Source organism: Nyctereutes procyonoides, unplaced genomic scaffold, assembly GCF_905146905.1.
Source record: "Nyctereutes procyonoides isolate TBG_1078 unplaced genomic scaffold, NYPRO_anot_genome, whole genome shotgun sequence".
In the NCBI taxonomy this organism is placed as follows: domain Eukaryota; kingdom Metazoa; phylum Chordata; class Mammalia; order Carnivora; family Canidae; genus Nyctereutes; species Nyctereutes procyonoides.
Window position 1 is genome coordinate 14,890,329 of NW_026575048.1, and position 13,542 is coordinate 14,903,870.

A 13,542-nucleotide genomic window follows, 5' to 3' on the forward strand; every position below is an offset into this window, starting at 1 on the left:
CTTACAATTTTGTTAGATCAGAATTTTAGGAATTAATATGGTCATTATGCTCTAGATAAAAGGGTTTTTCAATTAAAAAAATCCATTTAATCAAAAAATTCATTAAAAAATCATTTTAACTACGTAAGAGCTATTCAAAGCTGAGTTATAAGCACACCACGATTTACTCTCCTTTCAAGCGCATTTTGCTTTCCCTATGGTTGGTAATTGTCTTTATTTTTTCCCTTTGCTTAGTTCCTCTGTATTCATTACTGCCTCAAGTTCCCAGTTGTCTCCCAGGTATGTATGTCTCCTCTCAAGGGTTCAATCACATTAAGTCTTTTATTAATATCATCTGGAGTTTCCTTTGGAGCCATGTGACTACTGTCATCCGATGGTGCCCGAGGCATGCTGCACCCTGTCAGTTGGTACCCTCTTCACTACTGTTGTTGGGTTATCCAGTTTCTTCCTCTCTCTTGGCCCAGGCCTCATTTTGGTTGGCCATATCCGGAAGTAACTATCTAAGATAAGAAAGCTTGGAAGGTAAATTTTTGGTGACCTTGTACATCTAAAAATGTCTTTCTCCTGCCTTCATTTTATTTTATTTTCTTCACACAACACAAAGCTTTATTATTCATCCTCACTGTTCCAGAGAAAAGCAGGCTCACTTTAGTGTGCTGTCGTCTTGGGCTTCGGCCAGGTGTCTCTTATCAACCCATTCCTGTTCGTCCTGCTCCTTTTGCTCCTCAGCTGCTCTTCTTTCATCTTCTGCTGGAGGCTTCAGGTAACTTGAGCCTGGCTCCATAGGTGACACTGAGAAACAGGCGGAGTAGTGGCCAAGCTTGATGAGCACAGAGACCTACACCGGTGACGCCACCGTGTCCATAACCTTCATGCCGGAAGCACAATCTGTCTCCTACCTTCATTGTAATTCATAGTTGGCTTATGATAAGGAATTCAACATGAGAAATCACTGTCCCTCAAAATTTCAAAAACAATTCTCCAAAGTATTGCTGTTGAGAAGTTGAATGCCATTATGATACCTGACTCTATGAAGTCTGTTTTTCGGAAAGCTTATAGGATCTTTTTATCCCCACTGTTCTAAAATTTCACAGTGATATGCCTCGATGTGGACATATTTTTTACTCACTAAGCGAGGCACTGTCAATCTAGAAACTCAAGGGAAATTTTCTTGAATATTTTCTTCAGAATTACTCTCCTTCACTTTGCCTGTTCACTGAATTTCCAAGGCTGGGCCTCTGATTTTATCTGTTCACTCCTGTTTCCACTTCCTTGCCTTCTTGTTCCACTTTACAGGAGTTTTTCCTTCATTTTATCTTCTAGCTCCTCTACCAAATTTTCCATTGCTGTTATCATTTTTGTAATTCCCAATTATCATTTTGAACTTCCTTTTCTATAGCATCCCTTCCTTCTTTTTTGGATGTAGTATCTCTTAACTCTAGAAAGAGAATTTGAAATGATTCTTCTGCATCATTCCTCTCCCTGCATTAGTCTCTGCTTCCTCCAAATTCTTTTCCCCTGGTGTTTATTTCTTTGTATCTGTTAAACGAAATGCTTTTCTCAAATGTCTGACAATCTTTGCCTATCTGCTTCTATTTAAGAGTATGACACTAAGGGGTGCCTGGATGGCTTAGATGGTTAAAGTATCTGCCTTCGGCTCAGGCCCCACATAGTGCTCTTGATTCAGCAGGGAGTCTGCTTCTCCTTCTCGCTTTGCTGTTCCCCCTGCTTGTCTCTGTCTCTATTTATTAAATAAATAAATAAATAAATAAATAAATAAATAAATAAATAAATAAATAAACTTAAAAAAAAAAAAGAAAGACATTGAAAAACTGTTTGGAATCTATTTGTTTATGGGTGAGCCCCATGACTCTGGTCTTCATAGTAAGGTGACAGGGCAGGGATCTTTCCAGGGGAACTCCTCAGGAGTAACTTTAAAAGGTCTTTTCTCTTGAATTGGTCAGATTATCTAAACAGGACTCTTTACGTGCCTTTTTTTTTTTTAATTTTCTCCTTTTTGCATAAGCCCTGCTACTTCCAAATTGTTTTTCCATTTGATTCTTTCTCCTACCAGGTACCATTAAGTCCTGTGTCTCTTTGGGATTCTGGGATAAAAACTGGTTAATTCTTTGCCTTCTTCATTGATGACTTAGGATTCAGCTTTCTTAGGTCTGCTAAGGTAATTACCACTAATCCACCTTCTCTTTAACCTCTGAAAGTATGCTGCCATTTCCTCTCCCTTTCTGGTCCCTATGGGCTTATGAGTTTTTTTAAAAATACCTTTACTGTTGTTTTAGTGAGTTTTAGGAGAGAACAGAGCCAAAGGTGGCTGTTCAGATGGCCACCTTAAACTAAAAACTCTTTATTTTTAATAAGATAAAATAATTTATAAACTGGCCAAAGACAATGGTAAGCCTTTTTTGAAAAATTTATGATTCTGCAAATATTTAAATTGTTACCATACTTTTTTAAAAGGTATTATTTACATTATTTATTTTCTACTCTGAGACATTGATTTTTAAAGCAATGTAACTCCAAGTAAAAGTATATTTCTCCACGTCAAAGCTACCCCAGGTGTTATAATGGTTATCATTACATAATTTCTTGAGCATTATTCTAGATGTCTGGATATTCATTTTTTCTGCAGAATTTTAACTTAGCAAAGGATTATCACATTTTAAATATATTTCAGAGGCAAAAAGCTACTGTATTCAGACACTCAATATGAAATGCTAATGGATTAGCTGATTGGAGAAAAAAGTACAGGATAAAGAACCAACGGAGTCACATAATTTTCCAAAACAGAGGTCTAGACAAACATGACCAGTAGACCCAATACTCTGTGGTACCTACCTGTACAGAGGCTATGCTTGAGAAGGTAAAGGTTAACCCATCTCAGCTTTAACATATAAAGAACACCTACCTGAGGATGATTTTCATCAGCTTTTGTAGCCAAAATGCAGAAATCTCCACAGGTAGTAATAGAAAGGAGACTCTTCACATATTTCACATATTTCTCATTGTTTTTTGTATCCCAAAAGATAACACAATACTCTGGACGATCAGGTCTGGTATAAGCATAAACTACAGTATTTGAACAATAGCCCCACTAGGAAGAAAGGAAGAAGCAAAGAACAGGAGGGAAGAAGAGAGGGAGAGAGAGAGAAAGAGAAAATATTTAACATGGGGAAAGAAAAATCTTACTGTATACCATAAATATGTGGTTTTTGGGTGCTGACAAAATATCTTCTTCAGGAACAGAAGACAGAGGACTGAACATTCAGCCTACTACCTTCTCTCACTAAAATAACCAAAAAAATCTAATATTAATAATACAGTTGTCAAAGAATGTACTGCAAAGATCAATTTAGTTTAACTTTCCTTATTTTCATTTATGAGATTTAAGATTCAGTGGTAAAAATGTCAGTCATTAACAGCAGCATGGGGGACAGCAGGATGACTGGTCCCTAGAAAGTTTAAATCCTCGGCCCCCAAGCCAAAATTCAAAAACAGATTCTTTGCTTTTTCTCCCATCCACATTTTCTACATTTGTTTTCACCAGAGTAACACATACACATAGCTTAGAGTTAAATAATTCTATATGGCTTATTTAAAACAAATATAAAATGCAGACCCCACTGACTAATTTCCTCCCAGGGATAGCCATGAACAACTCTGACCTTCGACTATTTTGTTATTTACCTCCGTATCACATATGTATTGATTGTGGAACTTAGAGAACTTAATGGAACTTTTTTCTCTGGGGCTAACTCTCCCAATATATTCAGATGTAATTGTGAATAAATCAATATTCGGAATTGATATTATCATGACTGAGTTTATTATTCAAAACTAAGGCATATCTCCTTTTATACTATGAGTACCTTCTAAAATAAATTTTTACTTTAAAATAGTTTTAGATTTATACAAAGTTACAATGATAGGGATGCCCGGGTGGCTTAATCAGTTAAGCCTCTGACTATGTCAGCTCAGGTCGTGATCTCAGGGTTGTGAGATTGAGCCCCGTGTTGGGATCCACACTGAGCATGGAGACTGCTTAAGATTCTCTCTCCCCCTCTCCCTATGTATCCCCACATCCCTGCTTCTGCATGTGCTCTCTCTAAAAAAAATTTAAAAAGACAAAAGTTACGAAGATAAGAGACAGTTCCCTATACTCCTCTCCCATTTTCCCCTATTGTTAACATCTTACACTACCATGGTACATTTGTCACAACTAAGAAACCAGGACTGATCCAGTCTTATTAACTAAACTCCACACTGTGTTTGGATTTCATTAGTTTTTCCCTATTGTCTTTTTTCTCTCCCAGAATCCTATTTGGGATGCATTATATTTAGTAGTCATATCTCCTCAGACTCCACTGGAATGTGATGATTTTTAGTCTTTCCTTATTTTTAATGACCTAAATGGTTTTAAGGAGCCCTGGTCAGATTAGGTATTTTGTGGAATGTCCTTCAATTTGTCTGATGTTTTTCTCCTGCTCAGATTAGGATTATCAGTTTTCAGGAAGACCACCACAGAAGTGAAGAGCTCTTCTCATGCACCACATGAGGGGGTACATGATATCTGTATGATACCACTGATGATGCCAGCCTTGATCACCTGGACAAGGTGCTGTCTGCTAGGTCTCTCCACTATAAAGTGACTTTCTTTTTCCCCTTTTCTGCTCTTCAGAAGTGAGTCACTAAATGCAACTCCCATTCAAGTGAGGGAAGCAGAGTATCAGCTGGGGTAGTAGTATTGAAGTAATTCGAATATTTCTGTAAGGAATATTGGTCTCTTCTCCCCCATTTATTTAGTTTATTTTAGATCAGTTTTTGCTCATGAGCATTTATTTTATAATGTGAGTTACAATCCAATACTACATCATTTATATTCTTGCTCAAATTGTTCTAGTTTTGGCCTTCAGGAACTCTTCCAAGTAAGCCCCATCCTTTTGTGTTTTGAGCACTTCCTTACTTTCTGGCACTATCAGAGGCTCCAGGCCCATCATGTATTTTTCCCACCTTAGCCCTAAAATCAGACAGTTCTCCAAGGTGTTTTGCCTTTTAAAAATGAAGTAAGTTTTTCATAACAAATATTCTTAGTAGTTTACCAGATTAATTAATCTCATTCTTCCAAACCTGTTTTGGGTCAAATGTTAAATTTAAGATAAAATATTGCTTAGTATTATGCTGCTTATTCTCATTTTCCCCTTTTGATCTCTTCTCTGCCTTTCTTTACCCTGCTCTCTTCCCTGAAGACTAACTTCTGTGAACTCCATCATGTGGGCTACCTTGCCTTCTGGTTTCCCATTGGGTCTGGCCAATAGAAGGCACCAGAGCAGATAGAGAGATGGGCTGAAGTATTTCTTCCCCAGAGCTGTTTCTACTCAGCAAGCCGGCAGAGGCTGTGCTCCCACAGGATAATCTCTCTTGCATAGCCACAGCTCTAGTGGGTTCCAAGAACAATACTTCTTTATCTTGCCCACTGTTGTTAATCATTGGATGTCTGTACTGTCATCCCTTACTGGACCCCTTAAGCCTGCTTGTACCTTTGTAATAAACCCTACATCAATCTCTTTTCAATTATTCTTTTAAGTATGCTGAGCCTGAGTTTTCTGGTTCTAAAGTCTTCCTACTGGGATGCCTGGGTGACTCAATGGTTGAGCATCTGCCTTCAGCTCAGGGCACGATCCTGAAGTCCAGGGATCAAGTCCCACATCCAGCTCCCCAGGGGAGCCTTCTTCTCCCTCTGTCTCTCTCATGAATAAATAAAATCTTTAAAAAAATCAAGTTTTCACAGTAAAAACACCTCCTTTCATCTGATTTCTAAAATAAAGTGGCTATGAATACAGGCAAAAAATATACATTATACTTTGAGCTATAACAAAATTATTTAGTAAATACAGCTTTTTTTTTTTTTAACAATTGCTCACAATACTCACCTTATAATCAGGCCGAATATTTGCAAAATATATAAAAGAATCAACAGCTAGTGCAATTTTCAGTCCTCCTCCTTCCCAAGACAGTGCAGACATTTGCTTTCCAGGAACTTTCAAAGTACCCAAATGCTGAAAAAAATAATTATACTTAGCCTAAAGAATCACAATTAAATAAAATAAACATTGCCAATCACCTCATAGAGATCAGAGGTGGTATAAAAATTATTTTGTGAAAGGTTACTACTCACTTTAAAATTATTTTCCTTGAATTTTTATAATGAAAAACATACATGATAGGAGAAATTTACGAACAAAAGTGAAAGAATTCAGTATCTAATTTCATCAAATCTAAGATGCCTGAAATCTAAATATGCATCTTTATGTACAACTCAGGAAAGAATAAGACACATTGTTAATTAAAATAGGTTAACTTTGATTACAGGATTCATCCCAATTTTGAGTTGTAAAAAATTCTGTGTCTTGGGAGCACGTGGCTGGCTCAGTCAGTGGTTGTGAATTTGAGCCCCATGTTGGGTGTAGAGATTACTTAAAAATAAAATCTTTTAACAAAATTGTGCCTCTTGGAATGAATGAACCATTGTGGTAGAATAAATGCAATCTTTAGTCTGGCCTCTCTTTCAACCCCCGTAGCCAACTGGGCACGAAGGCTTACTACTTTCACTCTCATCTACCCTCCACTGCCTCTGCCTCCTTTCCCGAATAAACTATGGTAATGGTCTAACTGCAATCTTTACCTTTCATCTCTTTCCTCATTCCCTGCCTCTTCCCATACCTTTAGCAGGGTATACGATGCCTCTTGCCATGTGGCCCAAAACTATACTCTTTACCTCAGTACTTACTATTTAGCCATAATTCCTGCATCCTCCCTCATGAAAATGTTACTGTGCCTCCAAACCTTTGGCCCAGATAATATATCTCTTCTGCTTGAGATCTTCCTTCCCTCTCCCCATGCCTCTCTGGCCTTACTCTACCTCCTGCATCCTGGTCTCCATCCTCCAAGACACAACTTTATTTTTTTATTTTTTTTTAATTTTTATTTTTTTTTATTTCTTTATGATAGTCACAGAGAGAGAGAGAGAGAGAGAGGCAGAGACACAGGCAGAGGGAGAAGCAGGCTCCATGCACCGGGAGCCTGACGTGGGATTCGATCCCGGGTCTCCAGGATCGCGCCCTAGGCCAAAGGCAGGCGCCAAACCGCTGCGCCACCCAGGGATCCCCCAAGACACAACTTTAATATTGTTTCCTGTCTTCTCCCTCCTTCTATGGGTCCAAAGAATTCAGAGAGTGAGCTACCTGAGAGCACTAACTTCGTCATATTCACATTTATGTCCTATCCCTTCATGGACTGCTTGGCAAACAGGTACTCAGTAAATATCTACTAAGTAAATAAATGTATCCTGCATTCAAACTAATGTCTTTATATATGAAGACATGCTACATACTTTTAATTACAACCATACCAAACCAACTTACACTTTTCAATTCAATATAGCCCATTTTATGGCTAAATTAACAAATGAATAAGTTAATACAAAGACATTTTAATGTGGCCATAAAAAGAAAATATTGCAAATCTATGCTTTTGGGACAGACCAAAGAAGTTTAACAAATTGTTCTGGGGTGTCCCTTGTTCTTAAGCAGATACACTCGAAAGTCAGATTTAATGTATTAAACTCCATGTTGCCAGGGAAACTGATGAGGGGTTAAAAATGTTTTAACCTAGGAGGGTCCATTCTATCTGTCCTCTTGCCTGTATGAAATCAAAGGGAGAAGGCAGGCTCTCACAAGCAGCACTCCTGGTATCAAGGGCCCGCCCTAGAAGAATAAGGCCATCTCCCAACTCTGCAAGCCAGCCAGGTGATGGCAGCAGCAAGGAGAGAAAACCCACGTTGTAATAAGCATTCACTCACTAAGCACTGGATTAGGCATTTCCTCATTGTTATCTCCTGTAATTTTTATAACAGTGCCATGAGGTGTTACCTTTATTTCAGAACCTAAGTAAACTGAGTCTCAGGGGTGAAATAAGTTCTCCTAGTGAGACAACACTGAGGAAATAGAATTCAAAGCCAAAACCAGGCCAACCTGACTACAAACGCATGTTCTGTTATCCCCTTCCCTGGCTAAGACTACAGGGTAAGAGCCAGAAGACTCAAGCCTTCTGAATCAAAAATAAATTCTTCCCTGAGGTTCCCTTAGGTTTAAATTTTAGATAACGTCCTTCCAAGTTACCTTCCTGATCTTTATAACATAAATCCAAAATAAGTCCCCCATATACTCACTCACTCAAAAAAATACTCAGCGACTAATTATACATTGAGGAACTATGCTAGATACCTTCAATCACAACCAAACCAACTTACAGTTTTCAATTTAACACATAACACTGTTTTGCGAGATAAAACAAGGAGGCCTTAGAATCCATGTTTTTCTACTTAAAGAAGGTTGAACTAAGAAAAATAAGCAGATAAAATAATATAATAAATAAGCCAGTGGTTGACAAAAATTACCAGTAAAGAACATGAATTAAGAAGAAATTCGGATTCTTAATATTAGGAACCTTGAGAACTGTATTTCTGTTTTTACTTGGCTTTTATTTATTTTTTTTTTTAAGATTTTATTTATTCATGAGAGACACAGAGAGGGAGAGGGGCAGAGACACAGGCAGAGGGAGAAGCAGGCTCCATGCAGGGAGCCCAACATGGGACTCGATTCTGGGTCTCCAGGATCACGCCCTGGTCTGAAGGTGGCTCTAAACCGCTGAGCCACCCGGACTGCCCTTCCTTGGCTTTTAACATCTATCAGAAATATTATTAACTAGCAACGTACAATCTGTTCTTTACATCACATTCAACTGGGTATTCTGAGATACTGATTCAAAAGCACAAGCTGATACTATTTCTTACCATCAGAGAAATTACTAAAATGTATTTTAAAATATTAAAACAACTGGGTAAGGCTTTTCTGTAGCATAAACACATATTATTCAAGTCTGTGATGAATTTGTAAAAAACACAACAGGGACTAAATAGCGTCTAGAGACAGAAAATAAAATTGGTTAAAAAGTTATTAAGTTTAGTTACTAATAAGTTCTCACTTTCTAAATTCTTTAAAATTCACAATATATTAATTCTATTGGATATTTTCCACTACTACTTCAATAAAATTCTCCTTAAAAACTAAATTCATTAGAGGTGCCTGGGTGGCTCAGCAGGTTAATCAACTGACTTGGTTTCTACTCGGGTCATGATCTCAGGTTCCTAAGAGAGAGCCCAGCATTGGGCTCTGCAGTCAGCAAGGAGTCTGCTTGTCCCTCTCCCTTCCCTTTCGCCTCTCCCCTTCTGCAGAGGCCACACTCTCTCTCAAATAAATGAACAAAATCTTAAAATATTAATAATACTATTGAGAAGGATAACACATGCATTTATTAAAACAATGCTTGTATTTTAACATAGCATCACCTAAGATTAGTTATTAAGGTAGACTTTCTTAAAATAGTTGGTTATTCTTCAACAAATTAAAACTATTAGAAGTCTCAAGGAGGGAGGGGTGCCTGGGTGGCTCAGCTGGTTAAGTGTCCAACTGGTGATTTCAGCTCAAGTCATCATCTTATGTATCTTGGTATCTTGGGATCAAGTCCCACATCAGGCTCCGAGCTCAAGGGAGTCGGCTTGGAATTCCATTCCTCTCAGTCTGCCCCTCTCCCTCCTTGCTCTCTCTCTCTCTCTCCCTCCCTCTTTCCCTCCCTCTCTCTCTCAAATAAATAAATAAAGTCTTTAAAAAAAAAAAGAAGTCTTAAGGAGGGAGAGACAGATATGTTGTGTTTAATATCTATGTACATTTAATATATCACAATAAAATCCAAAATATTAAGCTGAAACTAAATTCCATTAAAACCAACTTGAGGGATCCCTGGGTGGCGCAGCGGTTTAGCGCCTGCCTTTGGCCCAGGGCGCGATCCTGGAGACCTGGGATCGAATCCCACATCGGGCTCCCGGTGCATGGAGCCTGCTTCTCCCTCTGCCTGTGTCTCTGCCTCTCTCTCTCTCTCTCACTGTGTGCCTATCATAAATAAATAAATAAATAAATAAATAAATAAATAAATAAATAAATAAATAAATAAATAAATAAATAAAATTTTTAAATTAAAAAAAAAAGCCAACTTGAAAATCAGCTGGGGGGCAGGCTGGGGGGGGCTCAGCGGTTTAGCGCTGCCTTCAGCCCGGGGCCTGATCCTGGAGACCCAGGATCAAGTCCCGCATCAGGTTCCCTGCATGAAGCCTGCTTCTCCCTCTGCTTGTGTCTCTGCCTCTCTCTCTCTCTCTCTGTCTCTCATGAATAAATAAATAAAATCTTTAAAAAAAAAAAAAAAACCAAACAAATAAAATTGTTAAAAGTTATTTGTGTTCCCTTTCTAGAAAAAAAAAAAAAAGAAAGAAAGAAAAACCAGCTGGGAAAAAGAGATGCACATTCAGATCACAGAGAAAATAACTCCTGCACAGTGATTTCTTTGGGGAAACAGCTCATTTTCTAAATGCACAGAGTACAAACTAAATTCCGTGATAAAATACAACTATCAAGACTTACAAGTGAGGATATTATTCAAAGACAAGATTCCTAATATTCCAACATTTTTACCCAAAATGTCCCTTTTCAAAAATGTGACAAGTTTATACCTCTTCCTCCATTCTTTCTTCCCCTACCTTACTGCACAGGAAAGAAAAAAGACATTTACCTCACCAAATGGAGTGTAAAACTGCACAGTGTTTACATCTTTATCCTGAGTGACAACCTTCTGGGAGCCTGCCACAGCTAACACACTGCCAATGTGGTTCCACTGGATACTCACCACATACATGCCAGTGTCAATTAAAACAGGATCTAATCAAAAAAGAAAAAAAAGTGAGATTAGCTATGGCAAAATAATTAGCCTACAGAATTTTATAATCTTCAGAACAATTTAAAAATATTTTGTAAGTTCTCTACCCTAAAAAAAGAGAAAGAAAAATTACATACTTTGGTCATTCTCATGTCTCATGATTTGGCACCTCCCATTGTCAAAACAAATAGCAAGGCAGGGGCAATCTGGCTCCACATAACCTTCTGTGCCGTGGTACCAATGAATTCCAGCAATACTGATTGCTCCAGTGACATTCACCAAGCAATTCAGTTTCATTTTCATCTAAAGAGAATCAGTTAGGTTAATATTTCATATTTTAAAACAGAGTAACATAGAGTATTATAGAAAGAACACTGAAGACAGGATTTAAGAATCTGGTTTCAAATGTCAGGCCCATCACTTACTGGTTTACCAATCCAGGGACAAACCACTTCAAACTTCAGTTTTCCCCTTTTGCAAAATGAGAATTAAAAAAAATCTCAGATGGGATGCCTGGGTGGCTCAGTGGTTAAGCATCTGCCTTCCGGCTCAGGGCGTGATGCTGGAGTCCTGGGGATCGAGTCCCACATCGGGCTCCCTGCATGGAGCCTGCTTCTCCCTCTGCCTATGTCTCTGTTTCTCTGTGTGTGTGTCTGTCATGAATAAATAAATAAATCTTTAAAAAAAAAATCTCAGAGAATTTATGAGACGAAGTGACAAAAGGCATATGAAAGTACCTACAAAATAGCAAAGTGTCATGGGAAAGCTAGCTATTATCATCTCTACCAAAAAGTAGATTCATGTAATGTCCTCACCCTCACTACACACAAAACTGCCCCATAAATAAGATCAGAGATCAAATGTAGCTGAATCTCACAAAGGTAGAGTTTTCCTTGAGATATGCCAGCTGAGCCTCTTCTATGGACCTGATTTTTGTTCCTTACTGTTTAAGTCTTCCATTCTCTTTTTCCAAACAACCTTTGAATAGCTTGTTATAAAAATCTCATTGGAAAAAATATATATATCGGGACACCTGGGTGGCTCAGCAGTTGAGCATCTGCCTTTGGCTCAGGGCGTGATCCTGGAGTCTCAGGATCAAGTACCACATCGGGCTCCCTGCATGGAGCCTGCATCTCCCTCTGCCTATGTCTCTGCCTCTCTCTCTCTCATGAATAAATAATATCTTTAAATATATATCGTGGTATCTCATGTAAACTTTGGCTTCTGCTATTAGAAGACAGAAAGAATAAACTATACCTCATCCAACTCATTATCCCTCAGCTTCAATACACTGGACTCTTGTCCTTCCCAGTTACCAGGAATTCAGAACTAAAAGCATTCATTTACCTTGAAGCAACTCTTTTTTTTTTTTAATTAAAAAAATCTAAATGGGAAAAAAAACTAAATTGAAGACTTTCTTGATAACAAACTATCATAATAAATGTGTATACATATATGAATGATATATAAAACCATCATAAAATTGTGTAATGAATTATAAACTAATGAATATATGAAAATATAATAAACTTACTATAAAATTCCCCTGATTATCATAAATATGTATTTCTCCATTTGCCATTCCAAAAAGTAGGATTTTACTATCTGCAGACCATGCTACATGGCATAACTGTATACCCTTCAAGTCTTTTCCCCAAATGCGATTCCCTAAAATAAAACACAAAACATAATTATTTTATTAAAAATTCAAGTCATGATTCTCCAGTAATTCCCCTAAAAATATTTCCCTAAAGAACTCTCACATTCTTCACAGCACCATGTGTTTGTTCAATAATGCAGTCAATAAATATTTACTGAGCACCTACTATGTGCCAGACACCCTATTAAACATTTTAAATAGAAGCTGCTTCCAACTTTCTGCTTTCTCTTCATTCTTTTTTAATTTTTTTTTATGATAGCTAGAGAGAGAGAGAAGCAGAGACATAGGCAGAGGGAGAAGCAGGCTCCATGCACTGGGAGCCCGATGTGGGATTCGATCTTGGGTCTCCAGGATCACGCCCTGGGCCAAAGGCAGGCGCCAAACCGCTGCGCCACCCAGGGATCCCCTGCTTTCTCTTCAAAATTCTAATCTTGGACCTTACTTCCAATTAGCAGATGAATTCACCTTCGACTTTAGAAAGAAAATAAAAGCTTTCAAAAAAAGCAATCCCTAGGAATGCCTGGGTGGCTCAGTAGTTGAGTGTCTGCCTGTAGCTCATGTCTTTGCTCACGTTGTGATCCTGGGGTCCTGGAATAAAGTCTCACATCAGGCTCTCTGCAGGGAACGTGTTTCTCCCTCTGTCTATGTCCTGCCCCCCTCTCTCTCTTTCTCTCTCTCTCTCTCTCTCTCTCCATGTTTCTCGTGAATAAATAAATAAAATCAAAAAAAAAAAAAAAAGAAAGAAAAGAAAAGAAAGAAATCCTTCATTCCCACTTTCAAACATTCAGGACAAAACCAAATCCACGATGACCCTTTCTTTGGGTCCTAGTACAAAGGAAAGAGGTATATCCCCAACCAGACACCCATCTAGGGAGAACCTATCTACCTACTTTCTGGTCTAAGCCCTTCATTGATGTGCAAAGATCTCCCTCTACTGATTATTCACATTTTCTTTTTCTTTAAACTCTTCTTCCCAGGCCCTTTCTTACAGGTATTTAAATATACTCAGATCTATCCTTCTTCAAAACTATCACCTCAAATAA

General features: G+C 38.1%; 1 protein-coding gene across 1 annotated transcript in view; it reads right to left on the bottom strand.

Annotated features, from left to right (window-relative positions):
- WDR35 (WD repeat domain 35) overlaps positions 1-13,542 on the bottom strand; it is a 57,362-nt gene that overhangs the window by 35,804 nt on the left and 8,016 nt on the right. Inside the window, exons 6-10 of the mRNA XM_055327519.1 lie at positions 12,374-12,507; positions 10,977-11,142; positions 10,696-10,841; positions 5,946-6,071; positions 2,924-3,109 (exon numbers count right to left, since the gene is read on the bottom strand). Coding sequence (XP_055183494.1) covers positions 2,924-3,109; positions 5,946-6,071; positions 10,696-10,841; positions 10,977-11,142; positions 12,374-12,507 — 758 coding nt within the window. The remainder of the gene's footprint in view (positions 1-2,923; positions 3,110-5,945; positions 6,072-10,695; positions 10,842-10,976; positions 11,143-12,373; positions 12,508-13,542) is intronic.